Raw genomic sequence first — 16,599 nt, 5'->3', positions numbered from 1 at the left:
GTTTTCTGCCCCATGAAATGGGTCTTAAAAGAGTACTTGCCTTATTGGTTGTTGGCCATTAAATGAGCTAGTGCATTTATACAAAGCCCTTTGGTCAGTGACCGGCCCAGTCTAAGTACTAGATAAATATTGGCTATTATTATTACTACAGCATTTTAAATATTCAGTGTCTACATTCATATGGACCTTGACTTCCATGAGGAGAACTATCTTTTAGTCATCTTTGCAGCCTCAGCACGCAGCACTATGCCAGGAACAGGGTAGAAATTAAGTACATAATCATGGACTTATATTAGGAGACAGCAAGATCTAAGACAAGATTCTATCACGATAATTTGATAATAGTGGGCTTATCTTGTCTGAGAAGGAGACATGCATTTTTTTTTCCTGGATAAAACGTTGGATATGAGTTTTCCTTCTCTCTACTCTCAGGCCAGTGGGATTTCTACCTAGAGTAAGAAATAGTGCCCAAACCATTGCTGGCAGCAAGAGCCTTGCCCGGGAGATAGCCACATGCACAGCTGTGTCAGGTGAAGGAAGGGAGTTGCTACCATCCACCCCACCACCCCCTGTCATTTAAAAAAAATTTTTAAATGCTTATTTATTTTATTGAAAGAGAGAGAGAGAGAGAGAGAGAGAGAGAGAGAGAGAGAGAGAGAATGAATAAGTGGGGGAAGAACAGAGAGAGAGAGAAAAAAAAAGAGAATCCTAAGCAGGCTTCATGTTCAGCCTGAGGTGGGGCTTGATCTCCCAACTGTGAGATCATGACCTGAGCCAAAATCAAGAATCAGACGCTTGACTGACTGAGCCCCCCAGGCGCCCCTCACCCTCAGTCATTTGTTCAGCAAGTGGCTCTCCTGTTCTCTCCTGAGCACTGGTTTCCGTCAGGGGCACGAAACATTGCATGAATATATTGCAAGGGCCCTGAAGAGAAAGCAAGTAAGTGACCAGGGTTTGGGAAGGGGTGCTGCATAGTTAGGTAGGGAAATCAAGGAGAAGCCACCTGTTTTAGAGTTTTGCCTCGGATTGTACTTCTTCTAGAAGTAAGGGGGGTTTGGCATAAATACTATGTAATTACTGCAGAGAACTCTTGCTGGGAAGTACAAGGAGGGTGGCTACACGGTAGGCAGACCTAGCAGTCCCATGTATCCTTTGCTGGTCTGGAAGGGGGTGGCAACGTGGCTCAGAGTTGGGGCTCGGTGGTGCCACAGAGCTGGCTTCATCCCACATTATCTGTGTCTCCGCTGTGGCACTTTTCTGGACGTACTTTCCTGATCTTGTTGAGGAGCAGAAGAAATGATACGTGTGGAGGGTCTAGTCCCACAGCTGCTGCACAGGAAACATTTAAAAAATGACAGTTCTATTCTCTTCCCTTCCTTTTACTTCGTGCAGGATGGTAGGTGTTACCTCTCCAACTCCTGCATGAACCCTCTTTTCTTTCTCGTTTCCCCCACACCACCTTTCCCAGTTCGGGCAATGTGGCTTGATGACTCAGAACACACACACGCATTTTGAAATCTTTATAGCCCAAATAGAAATGTTAATGGGCATGTAGGGAGATTTGCTGCCCTGTTACGAGAACGCAACTTTGAACCTTGCAACTGAGATATACCCTCCTGTCCCGATAGGTGAGCCAGCTTGTCCTCGCAGGAAGAACACAGCCTTGTTTGTGAGGTTTGCTCGACTAATGGGAGTTTCTTCTGGATGCCATTACTAGTGTGAGCTGCTGAAAGACTGGCCGCTTGCTGACATGAGCAGAAAGTTGATGAAGGCAGTTTGCTGTTAAATCATGATCCCACAGAAACCACTGCTCTTATCTTGTACCAACCATGGTGGTGCCTGGACATCTGCACCCAGTTCTTGTGTCCTGCCCTCTAGAGGATATGTGGAAAAGGAGTGCAGGGGAGAAAGAGCCCCCAGAGGAAGATATTCCCTTAAAGGAATTGATGAGCTAGAAGTCTATAACGTTATTGTGTCAGTTAAGGATGCTTTTAGTATAGGCAATAGAAAGTTCAACTTTGGAGTGGCTCTAGTAAGTCGAGGTTTATTTCCTCAGATAACGAGAAGCCTGAAGTGGACAGCCAAGGCAGGTTTTGCATTTCTGTGATATTATCAGAGACTTGGGCATCATTCTCTTCGCTCCACCATTATTTGAGCTGATTTGTTCCCTTGTGGTTTCATGATGGCCACCACAGCCATAGACATGTGGTCCATGGTCTGAGCAAGAACAACGGGGAAGGGGGGTGACAATGCTGGCCACATCTATCCTTTTTCATGGGAAAATAAAAGCTTGACCAGAAACCCTCCAGTAGACTTCACCTTTTGTTTCAGGAGACAGAACTAAGTCACTCAGCTCCCTGCTAGCTGCAGGGGAGTCTGGGAAAGAGACCTCTTGGCTTCCCGAGAGAGAGAGAGATTGGTGATGGCTGGGGGCAGCTAGTCCACGGGCCTTCCACAATCTGAGGGAGTGGAGACCAAATTCCAAAGCCCTCTGTGTTTTCATTTGACAGACAACCAGTATCAAGTTAATCGAAATTCAGTGAACCAAGGGATATAGTGGAAGGCCTTCCCCCAAACTCTCATACCGATTGTTCTTGGTTTATTCTCAGCATGTCCATCCCAAGAGTGTACTTGCTCTCCCTGAAGAAGTGGCAAACAATTCTCTTCCCCCGAGTTCTTCACACTTTCTTGACTTTACCTCTCCAGCTCCCCAACCATCAACTCCTCATGTTATACTTCTGATCCTAACCTATCCCACCCATGATTTCTACACAAGTAGACCTGAAGAACCACACAAGAAGCATTGGGTACGGGTGCTAAATCCCTCATTCCAGAGGGCGCCCTCTGTGGGTGGGTTGATGGCTGGCTGTCCCCCTGTGTGCCACCTGTCATGCTCTGTCTCACTTTAGAAGGATAGTTGTGGTGGGACATGGAGGGATGGCAGGGGTTACTGCTGGATGCTCCCCATCCTCCTGGGTTGGGAATGGTGGGAGTCATACCCTCCTGTACATCCTTGATGTCACCTGTTTTCCTGTCAGATTGTCTTGGTCCTTTTTTGTTCCCTCTGGTAGGTAGTGGGGCATAGCAGCTGAGGGCAGCCATTGCAGAGTTGCAATGGGTTAGAATCCTGCTTCCTGTCAGCACCTGGGCAAACTGCTTACCCTCTCAGCATCTTAGTCTCATTGCCTGTAGAGTGGAGCTGGCAGTAATAATTTGTCCCCAGGTGGTTGTCAGGATTAACTGTTTTTAGGACTGAGTTCGGGACATAACTAATTTCTCTTCTTACTGTCCCAGCCACCACGTACTGCTATTCCAGCCTGAATTTGGGTGTCTGCAGAGGTTTCTTGCCTGTCAAATTCAAGGTCTTTTGGCTTTAGAAATGTCTTAGTTACTTGAAGTAAACATTTTGTTCTTTTTTTTTCCTGTATGAGCATGGATTGCTAATCAAACGTTAAAATAGTAAGCTTTTCTTGAAGTTACAGTTGTACCAAGTAAGCACTGTACTCAACACATCTAAATATTTTTTTCCCTTATAAATTTAGTTGTCCTTGAAGTGACCATGAACTCTAGGGTGCTGGGAATCTTCCATAAATGTCCTTCTAAATGAATAGGAGTGGAGGAAAGGTGTTTTAAGAAGCTGATTTAACACTGTGTTGTGTTTAGAAGACAGAGTGGCATTGTGGGCAGATAGAAGCTTTTGTTAAGTTAGATCTTAGTGTGTGTGCCCTGACAACCACTTAAGGCATTTACTCTGGGCAAGTAGCTTCACCTCTGTGAGCCTCATTTGTAACATGGGAGTGTTAATATTCTCTCTACAGGGGGATTGCTTGAATGGTTAAAGGAGAAAAATAGCACAAGACTCATGGCAAGCCATTTTGATATAGTGAAACTCAACAATATCAGATCTCTTTCTATCTGTTTTGAATATACTTTGCATTGTTTTGACTAGGTTAGAATGTTGTGTCTTCTATATCAGTCCTAGAAGCCATAATAAAATTAGCAAGTGGCATGTATGTATTCATAATGATGGGTATGCCAATTTTCTTTTTTTATTTCCTTTTTTAACAGACAGCTGGATATGGCCAGGAGAGGAAGTTTAGTGGACCCCTGAAACCCATGACATTTTCTATTTTTGAAGGCCAAGAACCAAGTCAAGTCATATTCCAGGTAATGGCTACTCTTGATCACTGTCACCTTCATTTTACAGGCTCTCACAGTGGACTTTACTCCTTAATCTACTGTACAGCAGGAAATAAAATAGAGGCATGGCAGATCTCATTATCAAGAATGATTTCAGAAGCTAAGTTAAACAGAGAGATGGGTGGCCTCAGTATTGTAAGGGGTTGTACGTGACATTCTCATTCAGACTTCTTCAGCCATGTCTGGGGGAAATGCTCCCATCCCTGGGGGTGCGCAGCTTGGTGCCTAAAGGCACTGCCTCTTCCTCAGGGTGGGAAGGGAACAAGTCCCTGGAGTGGGATGGCCATCTGACTATCCATCCAATGAGCGTGCTGCTTGAAGCATTTGAAGATGCAGGTTCTCTGGAGTAGCACTGGCATGGTGTGCTTTTCCTTACTATCTTCTCTGAACCCATCCCTGGGCCCTGGCCGGTGGGTTGGCCATGCTGGGAGGCGGTCATCTCATGTAGTTAGGTAACTGAGAAAAGCATCAGATTGAGGGTGGACTGTAGATGGAAGTAAGAGACTCCAGCTATAAAGGGGACCGAAAAAAGGCAGCAGCATGGACACCTGCCCTGTGCTGCCAGAGGAAAAAGCATGTACCGAGGACTGGCAGTATAGAGTAGGTATTCCGTGGGCATCTATTGAACTTTCTATTGAACAGAATCAGGACCCCATAGAGGCAATCCCCAACTTACAAACTTCACAGACCTGGAAACTGGCTTGGTAAGATGATTCTAGTCTCTGAGTATCCCAGTCAGTGGAATCATTTCTTGGGTTGCTCCACCTCTTTTTCTGTTCTTTTTCCATTAGCCAGCCACCCTACAAAGCCCATCTCTTCTTGGCCAGAAATGATAGTCCAGTTGTCATGGCTGAATGTTTCTTACTTATGGGTGAGTGTGTTGGAGGAGAGGAGTAGGAGATGAAGGGGATTTCCTTCCTAGGATCTCAGAATCTTTGTGTTAGAAAAGACCTTGGAGACTTTTGGTACCAACCACTTGTTTTACAGATAAGGAAACTGAGGCTTAAATAAGTTATTGGCAGAGTTGAGATTAGAAAACAGGTCTCCTGATACCATAGTCTCTCCATTTTGTATAAGTTTAAGTAAGTTAACAACAACACTGAGATTAGAAAACAGGTCTCCTGATACCTGTTTGGAGATGGAGATACCATACTCTCTCCATCTTTGTATATGGAGAGAATGCAGCAAACCCAATTATGGTAGGATGTGCTTTGAACTCTTTATTGCAATGGTGCGGAGGTGTTGCACAGATACTTTTATTTGGTACCACTGGAAATATTCTTGGCTGGAGTTTGGGAGACACAAAGCGAGCTCAGTGCCCCATGAGGCTGATCCTTGGGTTGGTAACATCTTAAAACAAAAAAGAGCTAAACAGCCACAGACTTCTTTCACTGAGGATTTTCAAACTAGCTCCAGTTCAGTACTCTAGGGGCTTCTAGAACATAAGATAATATAATACAAATCTAAGATAGGTCATTTTTTTCCTTGTAATGAGATTTAGCTTACACACCATAAAACCTACCATTTAGAATGTGCAAATCACTGATTTTTAATATATCACAGAGATGTGCAACCATCACCACTAATTCCAGAACATTTTCATCAGCCTCAAAATGAACCCTGTACTCATTAGTAGTCCTCATTCTCTTCTCTTCTGAGCTCCTGGCAAACACAAATCTACTTGCCGTCTCTATTTGCCTATGTAGACATTTAATATAAATAGAATCATATGTGTGGCCTTTTGCGTATGGTTCCTTTTACTTAGCATGTTTTCCAAATTTATCCATACTCTAGCAGATATTAATACTTACTCGCTTTTTATAGCTGATTAATATTCCACTGTATGGATATATACCACATTTTGAATGTCCATTTTTCAACTGATGGACATTTATGCCTATTATGAATAATGCTATTAGGGACAGTCATATACAACTTTTTGTGAGGACATATATTTTCAATTTTCTTGGATATATACCTAGGAGTAGAATTGCTAGAACATAGTTAATTCAATGTTTAACTTCTGAGGAACTGTAAAACTGTTCTCAAACCAACTGAACTATTTTACATTCTTACCAGCATTGCTTATAGGTTCTGATTTCTCCACATCCTTGTCAATGCATGTATTTATCTGTTTTTATTACAGCTATCCTCATGGGGGTGGAATGGTACTTTTTGTGGTTTGGGTCTACATTTCCATAATGGCTAATGATGTTGAATATCTTCTCATGTGCTTATTGGCTGTTTGTATATCTTCTTTTTTTTTAAATGTTTTTTTTTTTCCTGAGAGAGAGAGAGAGACAGAGAGAGAGAGAAAGAGAAAGAGAGAGAGAGAGAAACAGAGCACGTGTAGGGGAGGGGCAGAGAGAGAGGCAGACAGAATCCAAAGCAGGCTCTGGGCTCTAAGCTGTCAGCACAGAGCCTGATGTGGGGCTCAAACTCATAAGCCGTGAGATCATGAACTGAGCCAAAGTCGGACGCTTAACTGACTGAGCCACCCAGGCACCCTGTATATCTTCCTTGGAGAAATATTTTGCCTATTTTTAAACTGGGTTATCTTGTATTGTTCTAAGAGCTCTTTATATATTCTATATTACAAGTTCCTTATCAGATATATGATTTGCAAATATTTTCTCACATTCTATGGGTTATTGTCTCACTTTTTGATAGTGTCATTTGAAGCACAAAAGCCTTTCATTTGATGGGATGTTTTCCATTTATTCAGATATTCTTTAATTTCTTTCAACCATGTTTTATAGTTTTCACTTTACCAATATTGTATTTCTTTTTAAAATTTATCTTGAAGTATGTTATTCTTTTTGCTCCTATTGTAGATGTAATTATTTTCTTAATATCATTTTCAGATTATGCTTTGCTAGCATGTAGATATACAATTGATTTTTTTATACTGATATTTTATTCTGCAACCTTATTGGACTTGTTTATTAGCTGTAATAAGTTTTTCAGATTCCGTATGATTTTCCATATATAAGATCATGCCGTCTTTGATTAGTTTTACTTCTTTCTTTCCAATCTGGATGTTTTTTTATTTCTTTTTCTTGCCTAGACCTTGAATAAAGCCTAAATAGAAGTGGCAAGATTGGGCATTTTTTTTTTCTTGTTTCTAATCTTTTGGGGAAAGCTTTTAGTCTTTCATCATTAGTTATAAGGTTAGCTGTGGGTTTTTCTTAGATGGCCTTTATCAGGTTGAGGAAATTACCTTGTATTCCTGGTTTGTTGAGTATTTTTTTTTTCATGAAAGAATATTGGATTTTGTCAAATGATTTTCTGCCTCTGTTGATATATTAATTTGGATTTGTCCTTTATTCTATGAACATGGGGTATTAAATTAATTGATTTTCATATTTTGAACTAGTCTTATATTCTGGTATAAATTCCACTTGATCATGGTATATAATCATGTCAGGATGATACTATCCTCTTTAGAATGAGTTGGGAAGTATTCCTTACTCTACTTTTGGGCTGCATTTGTGAAGATTTGGTTTTATTTTTTCTTTATGTGTTAGGTAGAATTTACCAGTGAAGTCAACTGGTCCTGGGGTTTCCTTTGTGGGAAGTTTTTTGATTACTAATTCAGTCTCTTTACTTGCTATAGGTTTATTCAGATTTCCTGTTGATTTTTTAGTCAGTTTTGATAGTTTTCATCTAAGAATTCATCCATTTCACCAAGGTTGTCTAAGTGATGGGTAAATAATTACTTATCATATTCTCATTAATCCTTGTTATCTCTGAAGGTTGGTAGTGATGTCTGCTTTTACATTCCTGATTTCAGTTATTTGAATCTTGTTTTTTTTTTTTTCTTGATAAGCCCAGCTAAAGATTTCCCAATTTTGTTGATCTTAAAAAAAAAAACAAATTCCAATTTTGTTGCTTTTTTTTCTCCTTTGCTTTGGTATTCTCCATTTTATTAATTTACATTCTAAAAAAATTTTTTTTAATGCTTATTTATTTTTGAGAGAGAAATAGACAGAGGACAAGCAGGGGAGGTGAAGAGAGAGCAGGAGACACAGGATCCAAAGCAGACTCCAGGCTCTGAGCTATCAGCACAGAGCTCAACACGTGGCTCGAACCCATGAAATGTGAGATCATGACCTGAGCTAAAGTTGGATGCCCAACTGACTGAGCCACCCAGACGCCCCTCATTAATTTCCATTCTAATCTTTATTTTCTTCTGCTTACTTTGGGGTTAGTTTATTTATCTTTTCCTAGTTTCCCTTTATTCATCTTTTTCTAGTTTCTCAAAGTAAAAGATGACTGACTTGAGATCTTTCTTCTTTTATAAACATTTACAGCTAAAGATTTAGCTCGAGGTACTGCTTAATCTGCATCTCATGAGGTTTGGTCTGCTGTGTCTTCATTTTAATTCATCTAAAAGTATTTTATAATTTCCTTAAAATTTTTGTTTATGTTTTTATTTTATTTTATTATTTTATTTTAGTTTATTTTTTAACTTTACATTCAAGTTAGTTATCATATAGTGCAACAATGATTTTAGGAGTAGATTCCTTAATGCCCTTTACCCATTTAGCCCATCCCCCCTCCCACAGCCCCTTCAGTAATCCTTTGTTTGTTCTCCATATTTAAGAGTCTCTTATGTTTCTGTCCCCCTCTCTGTTTTTATATTATTTTTGTTTCCCTTCCCTTATGTTCATCTGTTTTGTATCTTAAAGTTCTCATATGAGTGAAGACATATGATATTTGTCTTTCTCTGACTAATTTCACTTAGCATAATACCCTCTAGTTCCATCCACGTAGTTGCAAATGGCAAGATGTCATTCTCTTTGATTGCCTAGTAATACTCCATTGTATATATATACCACATCTTCTTTATCCATTCATCCATCGATAGACATTTGGGCTCTTTCCATACTTTGGCTATTGTTGATAATGCTGCTGTAAACATTGGGGTGCCTGTGTCCCTTTGAAACAGCACACCTGTATACCTTGGATAAATACGTAGTAGTGCAATGGCTGGGTTGGGGGGTATTTGTAATTTCCTTTTTGATTTCCTCTTTGACCTGTTGGTTATAGGGTGTGTTATTTCCACATATTTGTGATTTCCCCAAATTTCCTACTGTTTGGTTTCTAATTTTCTTCTGTTGTGGTCAGAGAATATATTTTGTATGATTTCAGTGTTTAAAAATGTATTGATGGGGCGCCTGGGTGGCGCAGTCGGTTAAGCGTCCGACTTCAGCCAGGTCACGATCTCGCGGTCCGGGAGTTCGAGCCCCGCGTCGGGCTCTGGGCTGATGGCTCGGAGCCTGGAGCCTGTTTCCGATTCTGTGTCTCCCTCTCTCTCTGCCCCTCCCCCGTTCATGCTCTGTCTCTCTCTGTCCCAAAAATAAATAAACGTCGAAAAAAAATTTATAAAATAATTTAAAATCTTTATCTAGTAAATGTAACATCTAGCCTTCCTCAGGGGCTATTTCTACTGACTGCTTCTTTTCCTGTATATGGGCCTTACATTCTTTTTATTAGCATGTCTCATAATCATTTGTTGAAAATTAGACATTTTAAAGAATATGATATGGAAATTCTAGAAATTGTATATCCTCCTCTTTCCAGTGTTTGTTGCTGTTTGTTTGTTTAATGACTTTCCTGAATTAATTTTGTAAAGTGTATATTTTTTGTCATGTGTGGCCATTGATATCACCAAGTGATTGAACTGAGATTTCATTTGCCAGGGAGTTCTGTGTGCATGTTGGACACACCTTCAAGAATGTGGTAAACAGTTTACAACTCTGCCTTAGCCTTCACTTTTTGCTTGTACAAAGCCTCAAGGTCAGCCAGAGGTGAGATATTAGGGCCTTCTCAGGTCTTTCTTGAGTAGGTACACAGCCCTACTTGTGAATGTGGCTTTCTACACTCCCAGGAATATATGGAAGATTTTCAATGCCCCCTAGGGTCATCTTATTTCCCAGATTAACCTTTTAAGTATTTTGGTCAGCTTATATTAACTATTATCACTGCCTCAGGTAGCTGCAAAGTTGAATAATTGCTGATAATTATTTTTGACAAATTCCCCAAGAGAAAAATTGTTTGCAGTGAGTGAACTCCCAAATTCCTCACACTATATTTCCAGGAAACTTCCAGATAGGTCAGATAACAGCATTTCTCTGGGGGTGGGGCTTTTGGGAAACTCCAAACCCTTTCTCCCTTCTCCATGGTACTGTGGTTGTGAGGCTGTTGGATTTCAAGACTACTGTATATCTTTTTTTTTAATTTTATTTTTTTAAATTTACATCCAAATTAGTTAGCATATAGTGCAACAATGATTTCAGGAGTAGATTCCTTAGTGCCCCTTACCCATTTAACCCATCCCCCCTCCCACAACCCCTCCAGTAACCCTCAGTTTGTTCTCCATATTTATGAGTCTCTTGTGTTTTGTCCCCCTCCCTGTTTTTCTTGAATAAGGGACAATGGAATTTGGGCAATTCAATGTAATCACAAAGCTTGGTTCTTATTGACAGTAATTTTCTTAAATAAACACTCCTTGGATTTTGCAAGTTTTTGGTTAATTTCCAAGGTTCTGATAAAGTTTATATTTATTTACATTTTTTTTCCAGTTTCTCATTGCTTTTATGGAGGAAAAGTTTTGTTTTTTTTCCAGATCATTACTCTACCTTTCCCATTGACATCTAAGACTTTTCCTTAAAACACAAAATAGTAACACTTTCATTTAGTAGATAAATGACATAATAGCAACAAGCAAACACTCATAAAAAAGTATTCACCAGGGCGCCTGGGTGGCGCAGTCGGTTAGGCGTCCGACTTCAGCCAGGTCACCATCTCGCGGTCCGGGAGTTCGAGCCCCGCGTCGGGCTCTGGGCTGATGATGGCTCAGAGCCTGGAGCCTGTTTCCGATTCTGTGTCTTCCTCTCTCTCTGCCCCTCCCCCGTTCATGCTCTGTCTCTCTCTGTCCCAAAAATAAATAAACGTTGAAAAAAAAAATTAAAAAAAAAAAAGTATTCACCCACAGTTCTACCCACTTAACACATCAAATATATTTTTTTTCCATTTCTTGCCCACTGACATGAATGCTTTTGGTACTATTACAACCATAGTCTAGATTTACTCTTATATTCTCCTTTTGTTATTTTTCATAAATCCACTTTTTTCTTGTGCTGCTTCATACTTTATAGAATGAACATTTTAATTATTAACACTCTATCAACTTTATTATGTACAGTAGTAATTTTATCATCTTTAGTTTTTGATCATTTAGGAGTTTTCAACTTCCCAATATTGTAAATAAGGCTACTTATACTATAAACATGTAGTTTACTGTTAATTTTTTTTATTTAAAAAAATTTTTTTTTCAACGTTTATTTATTTTTGGGACAGAGAGAGACAGAGCATGAACGGGGGAGGGGCAGAGAGAGAGGGAGACACAGAATCGGAAACAGGCTCCAGGCTCTGAGCCATCAGCCCAGAGCCCGACACGGGGCTCGAACTCCCGGACCGCGAGATCGTGACCTGGCTGAAGTCGGACGCTTAACCGACTGCGCCACCCAGGCGCCCCTTTAGCTTACTGTTTAAAAAATATTTCTTTAGGATAAATTCTGTTTGGTGATGTTTTCTATCAAAGGCTACATTTTATGCCTCAAGTTATTTTCAAAAAGATTATGCTAACTTAAATTTCCACCAATAATATATGTGTTTCTTTACATCCTTTACAACATTGGCCGTTATTAGTTTTTAATGTTAATAAATAATATAAAAATGTATTAAAATTATTAATGAGGTTGAACAAACTTTTATGTTTGCTTCATTTTATGTGAATTTTCTTTTTTTTAAATTTTATTTAAATCCAAGTGAGTTAATGTATAGTGTAATAATGGTTTCAGGAGTAGAATTTAGTGATTCATCACTTACATTTAGCACCCTGTGCTCATCCCATCAGGTGCCTTCCTTAATGCCTGTCACCCATTTAGTCCATGCCACAACCCAACACCCCTCCAGCAACCCTCAGTTTGTTCTCTGTATTTAAGAGCTCCTTCTCTGTTTTTATCTTATTCTTCCTTTTCTTGCACTATGTTCATCTGTTTTGTTTCTTAAATTTTATACAGGAGTGAAATCATAGGATGCATCTTTCTCTGACTTATTTTGCTCAGCATAAGACATTCTACTTTGATCCACATTGTTGAAAATGGCAAGATTTCATTCTTTTTGATCCTTGAGTAATATTCCATTGTGTGTGTGTGTGTGTGTGTGTGTGTGTGTATCTTTATCCATTTACCAGTCAATGGACATTTTGGCTCTTTCCATAATTTGGCTATTGTTGATAGCACTGCTATACACATTGGGGTGCATGTGCCCCTTTGAATCAGCATTTTTGTATCCTTTGGATAAATACCTAGTAGTGAAATTACTGGGTTGTAGGTTAGCTCTATTTTTAACTTTTTGAGGAAACTCCATACTGTTTTCCAGAATGGTCGTACCTGTTTGCATTCCCAGCAGCAGTGCAAAAGTGTTCCCTTTTCTCCGCATCCTCGCCAATATCTGTTTTTTCCTGTGTTGTTAATTTTAGCCATCTGACAGGTGTGAGGTGGTATCTCAATTGTGGTTTTGATTTGTATTTCCCTGATGATGAATGATGTTGAGCATCTTTTCATGTGTTTGTTGGCCATCTGGTTGTCTTCTTTGGAAAACTGTTCATGTCTTCTGCCCATGTTTTCATTGGATTATGTGTTTTTTGGATGTTGAGTTTGATAAGTTCTTTATGGATTTTGGGTACTAATCCTTTATCTGATATGTCATTTGCAAATATTTTCTCCCATTCTGTCGGTTGCCTTTTAGTTTTGTTGATTGTTTCCTTCACCTTGCAGAAGCTTTTTATCTTGATGAGGTCTCAGTAGTTCATTTTTGCTTTTGTTTCCCTTGCCTCGGGAGACATGTCTAGTAAGAAGTTGCTGTAACCAAGGTCAAAGAGCTTGCTGCTGGTTTTCTCCTCCAGGATTTTGGTGGCTTCCTGTCTTGCATTTAGGTCTTTCATCCATTTTGAGTTTATTTTGTGTATGGTGTAAGAAAGTGGTCCGGGTTCATTTTTCTGTATGTTGCTGTCCAGTTCTCCCAACACCATTTGCTGGAGAGACTGTCTTTATTCCATTGGATATTCTTCCCTGCTTTGTCAGAGAAGAGTTGGCTATAGATTTGTGGGTCCTTTTATGGCTTCTGTATTCTATTACTTTGATCTATGTGTCTGTTTTTGTGCCAGTACCACACTGTCTTGATGATTACAGCTTTGTACTACAGTTTGAAGTCTGGAATTGTGATGCCTCCAGCTTTGGTTTTCTTTTTCATCATTATTTTGGCTATTTGGGGTCTTTTCTGGTTCCATACAAATTTTAGAATGGTTTGTTCTAGCTCTGTTAAGAATGTTAGTGTTATTTTGACAGGGATTTCATTGAATGTGTGATTGCTTTGGGTGGTATCAACATTTTAACAATATTTGTTCTTTTGATCCATAAGCATGGAATGTTTTTCCATCTCTTTGTGTCTTCTTTATTTCGTTCATAAGCTTTCTACAGTTTTCAGTGTATAGTTCTTTTATCTCTTTGGTTAGGTTTATTCCTGAGTATTTTATGGTTTTAGGCGCAATTGTAAATGGGATGGATTCCTTGATTTCTCTTTCTGCTGCTTCATTATTGGTGTATGGAAATGCAACTGATTTCTGTACATTGATTTTATATCCTGCAGCTTTGCTGAACTCATGGATCAGTTCTAGCAGCTTTGGGCAGAGCCTTTCAGGTTTTCCATGTAGTGTATCTTCATATCATCTGCGAAGAGTGAAAGTTTGACTTCTTCCTTGCCAATTTGGATGATGCCTTTTATTTCTTTATGTTGTTTGATTTACTGAGGCTAGAACGTCCAACACTATGTTGAATAACAGTGATAATAGTGGACACCCTTTTCATGTTCCTGACCTTAAGGGGAAAGCTCTCAGTTTTTCCCCATTGAGGATAATATTAGCTGTGGGTTTTCATATATGGCCTTTATGATCTTGAGGTGTGTTCCTTCTACCCTGACTTTCTTGAGGGTTTTTATCAAGAAAGGATGCTATATTTTGTCAAATGCTTTTTCTGCATCTATTGAGAGGATCATATGGTTCTTACCTTTTCTTTTATTAATGTGATGTATCATGTTAATTGATTTGTGGATATTGAACCACCACCACAGCCAAGGAATAAATCCCACTTGATCATGGTGAATAATGCTTTTAATGTGTTGTTGGATTTGGTGGGCTAGTATCATGTTGAGAATTTTTGCATCCATGTTCATCAGGGAGATTGGTCTGTAATTCTTCTTTTTAGTGGGGTCTTTGTCGGTTTTGGAATACCAAGGTAATGCTGACCTCATAGAATGAGTTTGGAAGTTTTCCTTCCATTTCTTTTCTTTTTTTTCTTTTTTCTTTTTTTTTTAGAATAGCTTCAAAAGAATAGGTATTAACTCTTCCTTGAATGTTCGGTAGAATTTCCCTGGGAAGTCATCCAGCCCTGTACTCTTGTTTGTTGGGAGATTTTTAATTACTGATTCAGTTAGTTGACTGATTATGGGTCTGTTCAAATTTTCTTTAAATTTTTTTTAATGTTTATTTATTTTTGAGAGAAAGAGAGATAGGGAGACAGAGGATCTGAAGCAGGCTCTGTGCTGACAGCCGACAGCCTGATGCTGGGCTCGAACTCACAAACCATGAGATCATGACATGTGCCAAAGTTAGGTGCTTAACTGACTGAGTCACCTAAGTGCCCCCTCAAATTTTCTACTTCTTCCTGTTTCAGTTTTGGTAGTTTATGTTTCTAGGAATATGTCCATTTCTTCCATATTGACAATTTGTTGGCATATTAATTGCTCATAATGTTCTTTTTTATTGTTTGTATTTCTGCAGTGTTGATTGTAATCTTTCCTCTTTCATTCATTATTTGGGTCCTTTTTCTTTTTGATAAATCTGGCTAGAGGTTTATCAATTCTGTTAATTTTTTCAAGGAAACAGCTCCTAGTTTTGTTGATCTGTTCTATTGTTTTTTTCGATTTCCATATCATTGATTTCTGCTCTAATCTTTATTATTATTTCCCTTCTTCTGCTGGTTTTGGGCTTCATTTGCTGTTGTTTTCCCAGATCTTTCAGTTGTGTGGCTGGGTTGTGTTTTTGAGACCTTTCTTCCTTCTTTAGGAAGGCCTGGATTGCTATGTACTTCCTCCTTAGACTGCCTTTGCTGCTTCCAGAGGTTTTGGACTGTTGTGTTTTCATTTTCATTGGCTTCCATATACTTTTTAATTTCCTTTTTAATTTCTTGGTTAAGCCATTCATTCTTTAGTAGGATGTTTAACCTCCAAGAATTTGTGGTCTTTCCAAATTTTTTCTTGTGATTGATTTCAAGTTTCATAGTTTTGTGGTCTGAAAATATGCATGATATGATATTGATCTTTCTGTACTTGTTGAGGGCTGATTTGTGACCTAGTATGTGATCTATTCTGATCTATTCTGGAGAGTATTCCATGTGTACTGGGAAGAATGTGAATTCTACTTTAGGATGAAATGTTCTGAATATATCTATTAAGTCCATCAGGTACAGTATGTCATTAAAAGCCATTGTTTCCTTGTTGATTTTCTGCTTAGATGATCTGTCCATTGCTATAAGTGGGATGTTAAAGTCCCCTACTGTTATGGTATTATTATCAATGAGTTTCTTTCTGTTTGTGCTAATTAATTTATATATTTGGGTGTTCCAAGTTGGGGTCATATATATTTACAATTGTTAGATCTTCTTGGTGGATAGACCCCTTAATTATGACATAATACACTTCATCTCTTGTTACAGGCTTTGTTTTAATATCTAGTTTGTCTGATGAAATATGGCTACTCTGGCTTTCCTTTGAAATCCATTATATTATACGTGAATTTTCAATTTTTTTAAATTTAATTCTTAAAAAAAATTTATTATTTATTTTTTTTATGTTTATTTACTTTTGAGACAGAGAGAGACAGAGCATGTGCTGAGCATGGGAGGGGCAGAGAGAGAGGGAGACACAGAATCGGAAGCAGGCTCCAGGCTCTGAGCTGCCAGCACAGTCTGATGTGGGGCTCAAACCCATGAATCATAAGATCATGACCTGAACCATAGTTGGACTCCTAACTGACTGAGCAACCCAGGGATCCCATGAAATTTCTATTCTTGTGGTCTTAAAAGTGCTATAACTATTCCATGAATAATTACTGATATTTTCTTCACTTCTGAAAAATCAATTAGGATTGTCATATAGAATTTTATCAAGTTGAAGCCACTTTTAAATTGCTTTCTTAACATTAAAGTGTCTCTTAACCTTTGTCATAATGTTTAGAAGAACCAAATGACATCTTTTTTTAATCTTAGAAAT

The 16,599-nt window shown here is 38.8% G+C and overlaps 1 protein-coding gene across 2 annotated transcripts in view; it reads left to right on the top strand.

Annotated features, from left to right (window-relative positions):
* The window catches only part of CDH17 (cadherin 17), a 61,601-nt gene that overhangs the window by 1,352 nt on the left and 43,650 nt on the right, over nucleotides 1-16,599 (top strand). For both annotated transcript variants that reach the window (XM_043601383.1, XM_043601382.1), the window contains exon 2: nucleotides 4,069-4,167. In XM_043601383.1, coding sequence (XP_043457318.1) covers nucleotides 4,069-4,167 — 99 coding nt within the window. The remainder of the gene's footprint in view (nucleotides 1-4,068; nucleotides 4,168-16,599) is intronic.

Source organism: Prionailurus bengalensis, chromosome F2 (genome assembly GCF_016509475.1).
Source record: "Prionailurus bengalensis isolate Pbe53 chromosome F2, Fcat_Pben_1.1_paternal_pri, whole genome shotgun sequence".
In the NCBI taxonomy this organism is placed as follows: Eukaryota; Metazoa; Chordata; class Mammalia; order Carnivora; family Felidae; genus Prionailurus; species Prionailurus bengalensis.
The sequence above is the reverse complement of the archived record's forward strand: the minus strand, read 5'-3'. Positions and strand labels throughout refer to the sequence as shown.